At 42.3% G+C, this 14,200-nt stretch overlaps 1 protein-coding gene across 4 annotated transcripts in view; it reads right to left on the bottom strand.

Moving 5' to 3' along the window:
* LOC117258893 (TOX high mobility group box family member 2-like) overlaps nt 1-14,200 on the bottom strand; it is a 102,624-nt gene that overhangs the window by 44,670 nt on the left and 43,754 nt on the right. For all 4 annotated transcript variants that reach the window (XM_033630113.2, XM_078170129.1, XM_033630112.2 and 1 more), the window contains one exon: nt 9,659-9,718. In XM_033630113.2, the coding sequence (XP_033486004.1) occupies nt 9,659-9,718 (60 nt within the window). The remainder of the gene's footprint in view (nt 1-9,658; nt 9,719-14,200) is intronic.

Below are 14,200 nucleotides of genomic sequence, written 5' to 3'. Positions count from 1 at the left end.
ACTTCCACCAGCCAAGGTGGCTACTTCCAGTTTAGCACTCCGCTAACTTTAATGGGGATAAAGTAATTTAATTGTGCAGCTCCTCTAGACTTTCTAAATGTTATCAGACCAAAGGGATCAAAATCTGCTAGCAAAACAGCAGGGGTTGTCCACTGATTTACAGACGTCTTTTTCCCAATGAAAAAGTTTTTTTGGGCCCAATGGCATCACCTGACAGATCCAGAAGTTATGATTCCACTGTTAGGCCACTACAGAAATTGGCTTCAAAACCCATGGTTAGAGCTAGGACTAGCCAATCACAGCACAGTAGGGCTGAACTTGATAAGAAGTGCTGTGAGATCGATAATGATGCTTCTCCCAGCTTCTCCTGCTTCACCTCTCTATCAAAATTAAGCAGAATTACAAAAAAGAAAAACAAAAAAAGGTGTTAAACAGCATGTTGTGATTTTATGGGTGATTATTTGTCAGACTTCTTGTCTTTACGCTAAAGTAACAGGCTGCTGGATTTAGCCTCATTTGTTTAGCATACAGACACTAGAGAGGAATCTTCTCATCTAACTCTTGGCAAGAAAGTGAATGAGCGCATTTAAGAAAATGTCAAACTAGTTCTTGAAGTTGTCATACTTCCCAGTTTGCGTTGTATTTGAGCCAGAGAGTCTTCCTTGTTTGTAATTTTAAGACAGTTAATGTTCTTATGTACCACATGGCCTTCTCATTGATCAATATCCACTTCAACCTCTTCCTGTGCTCTGTGTGACACAAATGTTACAGTCATTGATCAGCACCGATCCTAATGTGTTTTACATTAACTTAATTTCTTAAGTTCACTGAAGTTGGCTCATGATTTAAGTGAGTTTTGCATTAGAACAACTAATGAATAAATTAGTCACTTAACTCAAAATCTTAAAGAAGCCAAGTCACTTAGAGCTTCCTTTTTTTTTTTTTTTTACAGTGTAGTTAATACATTGGATGAGATGTGTATTATTGCTTTGTGTATGTGCACACATGCTTTGGCAACATCTTTTTTGATCAATACATAATGCCACTAAAGCCTCACTGAACTGAGCTGAAGTGAACTAAGGACGTATGAGTCGAGGGTATGAAGTTGATGTGTGTGTCAGAGCCATACATTTTCAGGTGAAAGGAGTCGGGTGGGTGAATGTGGGTGAAAAACCAGAGACAAGGAGAAAGACGGAGAATAAGAGAGAGTGAGCGACTGTCAGAGTTAAGAAATACACAGAAATAAACAGACAGAAACAAAAAGATGAGGAGAAAGAGAGATAGAGAGAGAGAGAGCGCCTGTATCCATCAAGTGAGGTTTCTATTCTAATCTCGACCATCAGCCACTGTTCTCTTGCAGCCGGCCAAATCGATAGAGACGTGCGGCTCAGCAAGACACCTGGAAACAGAAAACACAGCGGCACAAACAGGCTGAAACTTGCTGCTTCTCCGAAGACCAGTGGCCCCTGAGCTTCCTCTCCTGCGCAGGGACATAATGCAACAAGTACAACACCAGAGAGGAAGAGACACACAAAATGACTTTCCCTCTTCCTGACTGGCTTGTTTTCCCTTTCAAACTCCATCCCTAACCGGCTATTTCTCTAAATCTACCCCTGTTTTGTCTCTAATTTTCTAACGTATATACACACGGACATGCTTCCACATAGACTGATTATAGGGTGAGGAGAAGCCAGCCAAAACACACAGAAATATACATGGAGGTACAAGTCTGCACAATCACTCAGACAGTTCAGGCCTGATATGAATCTAAATGAAGAGCACTAATTGTCCTTTAGACAGAATTAGAATATGTGTGGGTGTGGTTAGAGGCAGCCATTTTGGTTTGGCTGTGATCATTCTCATGCAGCTATTATAGTGCTGCAGAAATATACACTGCAGTCAGCATTATTCGGCATGCATGATAGCCTGATAATGAACTGTAATTTTCACCTTATTATTCAGCCTGAAACCATGTTCGCGTGAGCCGTCTTCGCTTTATTTCACCCTCAGTGGTGACTGATGTCTGCAGGAACAATTGTTGGAGCACATTTTTCACATTTATGGAAGAAATATGCTGATTTGAAACTTGGTATTTTTGTAAGCCTAATTACAACAACAAAAAGATAATGTCCCATTGTTGAAGGTATATGATGCAGGAACAGTATCGTCACTGAAAATGAAAGTAAAAGCCAACGCCATATCCACTCTCATTTTGGAACGAGCTTTGTCTGCTTAGGTTGGGAATACACTGTAAGATTTGAGCCTGATTTGTGACCCACTTAACACATGTTAGAGGTGGACTGAACTTAAGCTTTGTAGGGTGCAGGGTACATACAGGGGGAACAAGGACTGACCATGGCCCGACCAACTGCTCCTGACCAGCCACCAGACAATAAGATGAATTTCTGGCATGTCAGAGATTTTAGTCAGCCGTCGTCAGGCTCAGCTGACGCAGAGTTGCGAGTCGATTCCCTAAGGCCAGTGCCGTTTTTTCCTCATTCAATCAGCTGTACAGAGTAGCCAATACCCAGCTAGTTTGTTAGTGCTGCTAACTTGCTAACTTGTGTGTGTGAGAGAGAAGGAATCAAAACTTGGACCCATTTTTGCTTAGATGGACTTTCAAGCTGTTCTTGGGACATCTCTTGCTACATTTTTGTGAACCATACCCCGACTAGCAAACAAACTTCTACCTGCCCACAGTCCCAGAGCTTTCAAACATTATCTTTATTCACAATTGCCACTGGAAAGACCAGCATGCAGGGGCCACTGTTGGACCATTTTATTGTGTATTCTACACGTGCAGTTTGAGCACTCAGGTTGTGCCTTGACGATCAGACCGTACAGTGTGAGCAAATAAATTGTGAGCTCTGGCTTCACATCACAGAAGACTAAATAATACAGTGGGAGCTGGAATTAAACAACATTTCTAAAACAGGCTCAAAGTGTACATTGCATGCCAAGCTTCGGTGTTTCGCCTCACTGTATTTGTGGTTTTTCTGAAATGTCACCGCGATTTTTGTAGCTGCCGCTTAGATGTGTGCTTCTTATGGTCCAGTCACTACCACACACTTCTAGTTGGCCATAAATGATTACTTTTGTATGAGTCTATATTTATTTTTTTATTCTTGCATAGTAGAAAGCTCTGACAGACCTGCGTGTATTTGAAGTGGTGATAAAATCTGTTGCCTTAGGCTTCTGAAACAGGTCTATGTGAGATGTGAGTGATTCAAACTCTGTATGGCTCACAAGAACATTCTTTAGTCAATCAAGATAGCGGAGATATTTAATAATCTCTAATTCAACAAACTATCCCCTCAGTATCTTTGTGTGTAGGCAGGTATAATCAACGCTGGCTCATCAACAAAATAACACGCCTCCACTTTTGCATATTGGCTAAAATCTCAACAGATGAACCAAATGGAAAACATCAATACCATCAAAACGTCTGAGAGTTCCATATGTGCGGCTCGTACGCATATCTTGTACAGAAACCATAGAGTATTCAAAGCCTTGAAAACATCTTGTTTGAATGGACAGATTGTGTCCAAGCATACAGTAAACGGCCCCTTTAAAGCTGTTTCTGATTAGCGGTTTTCTCTTTTTAAAAGCCCAGAGATGTTATGTGTAATGCAATCTCCAGTCAAACTGCTACCTCAGTGCGTACGCTGTGGAAGACCCCAGACATGCAAACAAAGGAGTCTCTGTTCTGGCTACATGCACCTTTTTCACAGGCACACATCATGTCAAGGTTCGGGTGGGCATCTCAGCGCAGTGTTAAAACTTGCATTAAGGAATACAGGCTCCTTCTTTCCCAAAAGGATCAAGGTCCTACTGCAGTGCCGTAGAGGAGAAGCAGTGGATATGCTAATACCCTGCATCTTAGCATCTTTTTCTACACTGACACAACTCCACACACACAAAAATAATATATAGGCACCAGGATGTAGGCATGTATTCAGCACATTCTTTAGACAGTAATCACCATTTCAAATTAACGCAGAGAACGATTCCATATTTGAACCTCAAATTTGTCTGATTTCACTTCAAAAGCAATCTGTATGTGACAAACCACTGCACAGCTAATGCACGCAATTAGGCGTCAATTAAGAAATGATCGACTCGCATGCACAGCGAGCGGTCGGAGTGACGGATTTTGTATGATGCATAGAGAAAATGCAGACGTTCCTTGGATGTGGTGGCTTTGAAGATATTTATAAGTTAACCTCTTCAGACCCTTTGGCAGGTTAACCACTGCAAATGCATGGCTTGAACCCAAGTACTGCTGAAATCCACAGAAATGATTAATTCTGGTCAAGATCCCAACACCAGAGGACATGCTAAATTACAAGGAAATATGTATTAATGTATGCACCAGACAAGCAGGGTGTAATGATTTGGCAAGCTCTAACAATAGAGGAGGTTTCAGGATGTTTATGTTGTCAAACTTATGAAAAGTTGTGCCTAGAAATAAAGATCAGTGCTAACCACTCAGTTTTTTGCCATGAGGGCTGCAACTATGCAACCTTCAACTCAAGAGTGAGGGCAACCATCCTACCTCTTCCAAATTTTTAAATTAAATCTGTTGTGTTAAAAAAAATGCATGCCAAACAGTGAACTCTATGTTTGGAGGACTATTCAGAACTGGTGCGTAAGCTTCTATTTGACGGCGCTGACAGAGCATCAACTGCAACTGGCATGTTTTGAAAAGACCAAATTGCCTTATCCACTAAGAAGGTATTTGTTGCCACAACAGTGCAAACCTGGAGTGGATGTCGATGATTGACACATGACCGCTGCGGCAGAGAAACTACAAAGCTGGACATTTATCCCAATTAGCACACACCCGTGTTTGCACGCAAAGTGACATAATTAGGGCAGACGAGGAAATGTGGCAAACAACAATGGACCTCATAGTCTGTGATGTGTGCTATAAGTAGACAATAAGCTGCTAAAGCTCCCACTCGACCCCTCATTATAGTCAGTCAATCCTGACATCAAAGAGAAGACAACCTTATGGCTATAGGATGATAGTGTGTGTATATGTGTGTGTGTGAGGGTTTATAAGAGTGTGTGCGTGCGTGTGTATGAGTTTATGAGCGTATGTGTGTGTGTGTTTATGTGCACATATATGTTCTTGTTCGTCAATCTTTGCATGGGCCAATTTAAGTTTTACACATTAAGCGTAAGCACATTTTTGTACAGTGAGGACATTTTGGCTGTTTTTCACATCTTCAAAGGGCTGTTTGAGGGTTTACAGATGGTTTTAGGGTTAATTGTATAATTAGATTATATCAAAGGGTCACTTCATACAAATTACAACAAAATAAAGTTAATAGCAAGGTTTGTAGATTACTGTAGAAAGGAAAGTGGCTGTTGAGTTTTTCCAAACATCATTTTTCACACACTGGGGACCACATATTAAATCTAATTCATCACCGTTGTATTGGGATGGCAGCAGAAGTTTCTCAGGCAGCTATCTCAAACTTTAAACGCATTATCACTCCCAACTCCAAACTGACATTGGTCAGTAGCCCTACATGTCAAACGATGGCACTCTAGGTACCTCTCCAGTGTCTGTTTTCCACACTTAGGCATCATAATTTATGCTTTTTAGACGAATCGTGTCTTTACAAAATAAACTTAAGTAACACAAGAACGTGGCTAGGTTTAGAAAACATCACGGGTTGGCTTAAAATAAGCACATTTATTACCGTACCGTGCCGCCGTGTTACATATTGTAACAGCACTGTCGCCTCACAGCAAGAGGGGTTCTGGTTCGAACCCTGGGGTCAGGGAGCTCTTCTATAGAGTTTGCATGTTCTCCCCGTGTCAGCGTGGGTTTTCTCCAGGTACTCCGGCTTCCTCCCACAGTCCAAAGAGGTTAACTGGTGACTCTAAATTGCCCGTAGGTGTGAGCATGAATGGTTGTGTGTCAGTCCTGTGATAGTCTGTCCAGGGTGTACCCCGCCTCTAGCCATCATGGGGGGCTGGAGGCTATCCCAGCTGATATTGATCAGCTGGGATAGCCTCCAGCCCCCCATGACCCCCAACAGGATAAGTGGTCACAGAAAATGTATGAATGAATGAATGATGTATCATCATGTGACATATGCCACTAGCATAGCATGCTGCACATACTAGCACACTACACTGTTGTTACAATAATTTGATTGACTTTAGGTTTCACATGGGTCTAAGTTTGACCCATCCACCTCCCCTCCTGCCCACCCTATGCAGACGTTCTTGCTCATTATACTATGGCAGTTGCTCAAGGCATCAAAAATGCCTCTAAAAGTGAGTCTCATACCGCAGCTAAAGGGTGCCTCGGTGTGTCGGTGTCTGACACTGAGGGCCACTGACCAAGTGTCAGTATTTAAGTGTCAGTATTTAACAAGAGTGAGACTGGGTTGTTCAACACAGAAAACCAAGACTATATGCACGACCAGACACCACTTAGGGGTGTGAGAAAATATGCTTTGGTTCACCCTTTCACAAAATGGGTGAAGTGACCCTTTAACAGGAATAGGGTTAGTGGTTATGGTTACATTTAGAGTTATGGGCAAAGGGATGCATTAGGTCAATGTGGGTCCTTACAAATATAGAAGTATGAACGTGTGTGTGTGTGTGTGTGTGTGTGTTTGAGCGTGTGTGTGTGCACTCTGTACAGTATGTGAGTGAAACTAACTGAAATTGAGGATGTCTTCTTATGCATGTGCTTATGAGTTATGAATAACTTTGTGTCAGAGAATGTGTCAGTTCCTATTACAGCATGTGTGTGTATGGGTGTGGGTGCCTGTGTGTGTGCCCTGGCGTCCTCAGCCTTCTGGCCTTGTCCCGTGACTCTCTGACAGTATTTGGCGAGGCGCTAATTGACGAGGAGCCTCCACCTCGTCGTGTTTTGTCAGAACATGAAGGCCTCGCTGCTGGATCAACAAATCCTGGAGCTCCAAATTCTGCCATATGTCCGGCCATGTGTTCCCATCTACCAGCTGGGAGTGCTCAGCGCCGTGCCTGTCTAACTCACTGACTGTGTGACTGGGACTGTGCCGATCCAGACTGGGACAAGTACTTCAGTGAGGCTGGAATGGTGACATGTTAGTGCTGGTTTTCCTGTGAGTGTGACGTAGCACTTACAGTGTCAGCGTTGATGGTGTAATCCCTCTGATATTAAAGATGTATGTTATGTTAATGTGTTTCGGATAAAATCATCTATCAAACAGCACATGTTTTGTGGACTTCGAGGAATACTTTGGCTTATGAGGAATTAAGTGGTTTTTCCTACTTTGCAAAAGAGGGTCAAAGTCATGGACGCCTTTTTTAGAGTGACTTCAAGGCTTAATATTTCTCTTATAAAGATTTTATAAAAAGCCTGAGAGATGAAATGATCTGACAAACTGCCCAGTTTTTACATACATTTCAGACATTTCAGACATTTCAGACACCTGCTAAAACTGCCAACCAGGAGACCACATTGTAGTTGATGTTGACACTGAGCTCTGAGTTCATAACAGTTATGCGGCTGAGATCCATCTCGGTTGCAAAAGTGGATCTGAGGCAAAAAGCCAAAAGTCAAAAAACTGACTTTAACTGACTGACTTGATTTGTAGATTTGTGAAAAAAATGTCAGTGATAACATGCAGATATTTAGCAGATATAATGTTTACTATGTTGATCGTCTTACGCCGCATATCCAATGCATGGTACAGCACAGCTCAACCAAGCTACCGTCAATATGACCCCAAATTTTTAATTGACCCTGATTTCAAAAGATGGCAATTGATGAAGTTCAGGCATTCCTCTGTTTGGTTGACGGTGAAAGGATCTTGTGTTGCATTGAAGATGACATCATAGTAGTTTCATGTGGCGTCGCTATAATGATCAGCTAAGAATCCCGCCCACATTGAGATGGTAACTATCAGCAGTGGGAAACAAATCAAACTGAAGGGTAACAAAAGGTACCCAATGCCAAAAGCGAGTCCAGTCAAGATGAGCTGTACTATACTATGGAAATTCAGGATTAGCTTAGTGCGCTAACATGCTAACATTAACCATAGAAGTGGACAAAATTTTGACCTGATGGTGACGATTAAAAATAAAGACTCTAAAAATCATGGACGTAGCCACTATGATGTTACCCATTGCTTTTTTGGATTCCTGTTTTGAAGCCTTAAGTTTGACATTCTAGCCATCGCCATCTTGGATTTTTAGAGCCAGAGGTGGAGCTGTGGAGGACAAAGGGGTGGATCTGACTGGGAGCTTGAGAACACTTTCCAAAGACAGCCTGTCACTCAAAGGGGCCTTGCCCTTAATAACCTTTATGACTTAGTATAATTTAATGTTCAAGTTATATAAAAATCCACCGCCTGTGCAGTTGTCATCAATGTTGAGATTAGCTATAGAGAGGCTTTTAGCATGTTTAGTTCTGCTGTAAAGTTGGGGATTTTAACATGGAGGTCTATAAGGACTCGCTGTTGGAGCCAGCCTCAAGTGGCCATTAGAGGAACTGCAGGTTTTAGCACTTTCGCCATTGTTCTTTAGCCCCATAGATTGCCGCTTAGATAAAAACCAAAAATGCCAACTTGGTGGTGGCGCTACAGGAAGAGTTAGGGGACCAGCGAAGTCATCTTCTGGGGACCATGAATACCTGTACATTTCATGGCAATCCATTTGGAGGTTTTTGAGATATTTTTGTCTGGACCAAAGTTCTGAACGTACCACAAGGCAGAGTGGCATAACCAACCCCTAAAACATGCTGTTAGCGTCAGTTCTGCATGTCTAACCCACTTAGAGGTAGACAGTAACAAAATCAGCCCCAAAACCCAGAGAGGTGGTGTGTGAGCAGCTTTGATTTCACAATTTGATTAAGTGAAAACAAAATTTGAATTGCATTCAAATTGTTTGCCTCACATTTGTTTGATCCATAAGAAAATCTAAAGCACACTGAGTCATTTGTAGTGATTCTAAGATCAATAAAGACTGAAGTTCAACTGTTTGCCAAAGGGAGACATTTGCCTAGTTTAACTCAATTACTTGGTGGTTACAGGATCATTTCCACTGTAGCTCCTCACAGATTTCCCAGCACAGGGAAACATGTGAAGTTGCTCATTTTTTACAGTCAACAAAGAAATTATATTTTGTTAAACATCCAATCTAGTTCAATGCAGCCACAGCCGCTGCAGCAGACACAGTGGTGCCAAATGATAATGCATTTGTTTGTACTAGTCTTTTCTTTAATCATCATAATTTAAGAAACTTAACACTTGCCTAATGAGGACTTTAAAGCAAGCCACATTTTCAGATTTACCCTGTTATCAGTTTACCACAAGGTCAGTGTGAAGATATAATTTCACGTCATACCCACAACAGTTAATAATAACAGGGTGATCACACACTACTGTGACTTGTGTTTTCCACTCACATTAATCGGTAAAATGTAGCTATTTTCCAGTTTTAACACAATTTAAAACCAACCCCATCGTCAGCTAATGAGCACCTTCACTGGCAAACATGTTCATTTATTATTTTCCAACACTTAGCAAAACATACAATTCTATAAACTCCTCTTGTTAAATGGTGACAGCTGCAGCACAATAGCGTCTGCAGATCTTTATTTATACAAGTCTGTGGAGTTTATAGGAAAACGTGTGAGCTGTCTTACCTGGTTTGGTGACCGAAACTCTTGGTTATTGTCATTCATGTACATGTTGTCACCATCAAACTGTGGACAGAAACAGAAAGGAGAAATAAACATGGTATGCAGGAAGAGGTTTGCAAAAAAACAAAAATGAGGGCCGCAGAGGAGGTGCAAAGAGGAAAAGCTCTTTACGGGTGGCCTGAAGTGTGAGACTAATGACTTTGTCACTTTGGTTAAACCTCGTGGTGGCATGGCAGCGTGGGTAATTACTGCTCGTCAGCGGGCCGGTAATTAGGCTACATGAGCACAGTGACGGGAGATGGGCTTTTCCCTGTGGGCTCTGCTGTGTGTGTCTGAGAATGAGTGTGAATGAAACTGTGAGTGCATACAGTAGTAAAGTGTGTGTGCCTGGCTTTGAGACTGTGGACCCAGTGTGTGTGCGTGTGTGTGTGAGAGCGTGTGTGTGTGCGGCACAGTGGGGGCATGCTGTGTCTTCAGGATCGAGTTAATAAGGCATTGAAAGATCACTTGCTGCAGGTGCCAAAACACAGTTTGACACGACAAATGACCCTTGACCCCCAAGGGTGCTGGGAAACAACACCAGGTCACCAGTTGAGCGCTACATGCCACATGCTAGCTCTGATAGCTGTGGTGTTGTTACACTACAGGCTTTAGGAACTGGCCACTGATACTAGCTTTGAGTGGGCTATAAATGAAGACAAAACCACACAGATTCTGCTTTTAGCTCCGGAGAAAATGAGATTCTGCCCCACAGACGGCTCAGTAACAGAACCTGCACAGTGTCAAGGTGACTGAGAAACTGCTACCATGTTATAAAGACCTGTGTTGCAAAATGCCCTTGGCTTTCAAAGGCATCAAGCTTTGTCATATCACGCTTGCAGCAAATGGAACAAACCTTGACTGGACTGGATAATAACGCTCATGAACACAAATGCACACAAAAACCCGACGTGTCAAATAAAGCCTCCTTTTTGTTTGTTGACTGAGGTCACTCTTTGTGATATCAATGCACCGAAGACTCGGGAAAAAAGACAGCAGAGGCAACATGATCAAACTAGACAGCATTCCATGTCAAATTCCTCAGATGTGAAGATACCGAGGGGCTCTTTTCATTTGGGGGTGGTCCGCTTTGTGCCTATGAGGAAAGCGACTTGAAAGATAAACACACGTTAGATATGAGAGAACACAAATGGATCATGAGATATACCTGCTCAAAACAATAACTAGGTAGACTAATGGACGGAAATGGGCAGAATTCCTGGGGGTGAAATCTAATATCTACACTGGTGGACAGGAAAAAGTCGAAGTAGCTAAATGAGCATGAGAGTGGTGAGAAAGAGAAATTACTGTACATTATTGCAGGAGAACGGCCGGGGGAATGAGTGCCTGCCTCGGGGCAATGGTTGGTTAACGATGCATATCATGGAAGCCCTTGTGAGGATTCACTTGGTTATTCTAATGATTACATTTACATCCAACTGCATACGCAAACATGAAACTGAGACAAGCGTTGCATTCAAACCTCATTCACACTTCAAATGATTAATCCAAAAGCCCTACATTGAAAAAACAACATGTTTATTTCGAGTGAATGCTGACTAATTGTTCAGCGCGACCTGATGAAGTCACAGAAGCTAATTTGCCTAATGAAGCGTGACGGCGTCTGTCACCTGACTAAACCGCAGGGAGAAGTGACAGTAACTCACTGAGAGGGCCAAAGTGATGTTGACCTTGGTGACATATCTGCAATAAACTCTTTCACTCCCCACATGAAAGCCTCTTGTCCTCGCCTAACTGAGCAATTTCATTCCATTGAAATCCACTTTGATATCACTGGCGACGTGAAGCCATTTTGAGAGCTTCTTTAGGATAAGATTCTCTCGGGTGAAAAGAGAGCACAGTCACTGAATAACGTCATTTTGTAACCACATAACGCTCCCAGATCTTGTATTTTAGCTTATTTTGAAAACTGGATTCCTCAACGCAAAGCCTCACTGCTGTTTCTTTCATCTCCAACGGAAGCAACCAAGTCAGACAATGCTCATTTTCACCAATTACATCCGTAATATAATATTCCCCAAAAAGGCCAAAGACAGCCTGGAAAGGTCAGCCATTTTGTGCTTCAACATGGCTGCCCATATATTGCAATGTAAAGCTGTTTCCCCCTGCTCTTCTCTCCATAGCTCTCCTTTGCACCGCCTCGCTCTCCCACTTAAAATGCCAATTTATCCTCAGCTCAATGCTATCAACTCTGCCATTACTCCACATTTACTGCAGAAATCATCTTCTCTTTCTCTGTTGTTCCCTTTCTCTCTCTTTTCTTTCACTCTCTCCATCTTCCTCCTTCCACTCCCCTTTATGTTCTCGTCGTCCCCACCTCTCTCTGTGTTACAACCTCCCTCTACTTCTCCATCTCCCTCCCCACCCCTCTTTCCCCCCTCTTCCCTCTTCTTCTTCTTCAGTGGGCCTTGGCATCGCTTTCTCATCGGCAGTCTAATTGGGCATTCTGCCTGAGACAAGGGCCTCATTAAGCAGTAATTACACACATGTTGTTTTCGGCAAACATCTCTATTTGGATTGCTTTGCATGGTAATTGTTCAGCAGGGACCACTGCTCGCGATGTTTCCCTCCGTGACACACGTGGTGCTGGGAGAGAGGAATAAAAACATGGAGAAGAAGGATGGAGAGATGGGGAGGGGTGGAGAGATGGAGAGAGGGGGATGTGAGAATAGAGAAAAAATAATAATAGGTTGTGGAAGGGAGACAAATTGAGAAATAAAGAATGCATACACGAGAGAGGCGGAGGATGAGAGTTACAGAGAGGCAGAAAAGAGACAGACTAAAAGGATGAAGGCGATGCTGAGGCAGTAAATGGAGAAAGACAATGAATAAATGACAAAGAAAGAGGTAGACAGATTCTGTGTGAGAAAAAAATGAGGTGGAGCGGCAGAGAGGGAGAGAATGAAAAAGACATAGAGAATGAGAAAATGAGGACGAAAAGTGAGAAAGTAAAGACAGCGAAGGAGAGAGAGAGAGTCCCAGAACTAGGTCATGCCTTGCAATCATCGACAAAGCTGAGCGTTTCAAAAATAATGAAGCCACAAGGTGGAAGTAATGCTAACTAGCATATCCAGGGAAAACATGTAATATTTACACAGTGCTAATGGTGCGATACAATGCTGGGATCTTTTCATCTCAGAGTGCGCCGGTGAGACAGTTGATGGCAGGATTGGAGGCAAAATTACAGACTCCAGTGAAGATTGTTGTTGATTGATGGACAATTCAAATAAGCTCCTCATAAAGCCTTCCAGGCAACATCTGTTTGTGGAGGGGGCTGGGCGGAGATGAACCGCTTGTGTGCCTGTGTAATGCTACGACTGTCCAGTCATTAGAGAGAAAAATGACCTCACAATAATGAAAAAAAAAAATCTAGATTTTGATAGACAGGAAACCAATTATCTAGGAGGCAGAATAAAATTAGATCTGGAACTTATGATTTGAAACACACAAACATCACAGCAACCTGTTCTGATACATCTGATAATACCAATAACTAAACTACAAGTCAGGTTTATTTGTCAAAAGCTTGTCTCAAAGGGCTTTGACATTAGTGGGAAGTATCGAAGTACATTTCTTAATTGTATGCTATTTTCTTCTTCTATTTCACTGCACTTCAGAGGTAAATATCACACATTGTGCTCCACAACATTCATTTAAATGAGCAGTGTGCAGGACTTAATGGCAACTAGTGGGGAGGTTTGCAGATTGCAACCAGCTGAATCTTCTCACTGTTAGAATTCCTTCAGTGTCCACTGTTCAGTAGGTTTTTACCCAGAGCTGAATTATCTGCAGAATCTCTTCCTCTTCAAAACAAACGGACCAGGTGATTAAAATCGGTAAAGACACTGAATAAAACAGTTTCACGTTACAATCAGTGTTTCTCCTATGCTGGTTGGCTTGTCCCGAGTAGGCTGCTAGCTAAGCACCTGGTTATGTGTGCTCACCATTTTTCTCTTATACCTAAAGATCCAGACGTTCAATAAGTTTTTACCAGAAGCCGATTTTTCCACAGAAGTCTCCTCCTCTCTAAAACAAACGGGCCCAGGGATTTAAACTGGTAAAAATGCAGACTAAAGCCGTTCATTTTGTTAGGAAGTTGCATAACTGCCTAGAGTTGGTTCGTGTTCTCTCGGCAGTATTTACAAGTGGACCAAATTTTGAACCAGATCAAATGCCTGTGCAAAAGCTGCTCTTGATTGGTCAGAATTTCCATGTGGGAAAAATCCAGGAAGTGAACCAAACGTTGAAGAAGAGTACACTTGCAAGATAAATGCAACGCTTTCTAATGTCACAATGGAGGGACAACTACGCAGGTTGATTTTAGCGCTGGTTATCGTGTACTATATTGCTGTCATTGTTCATTTTAGGCAACCCATACAGTTTGAAAACGCGATGCGGATTTGATGCATTGGATGTATAATGTGCATATTAAGGCAGTACAGGAGGAGGCGCACATTAATAATCCTCCAGGACTGTAACATGTTC

This window comes from Epinephelus lanceolatus, chromosome 8, assembly GCF_041903045.1.
Source record: "Epinephelus lanceolatus isolate andai-2023 chromosome 8, ASM4190304v1, whole genome shotgun sequence".
NCBI lineage: Eukaryota > Metazoa > Chordata > Actinopteri > Perciformes > Serranidae > Epinephelus > Epinephelus lanceolatus.
The sequence above is the reverse complement of the archived record's forward strand: the minus strand, read 5'-3'. Positions and strand labels throughout refer to the sequence as shown.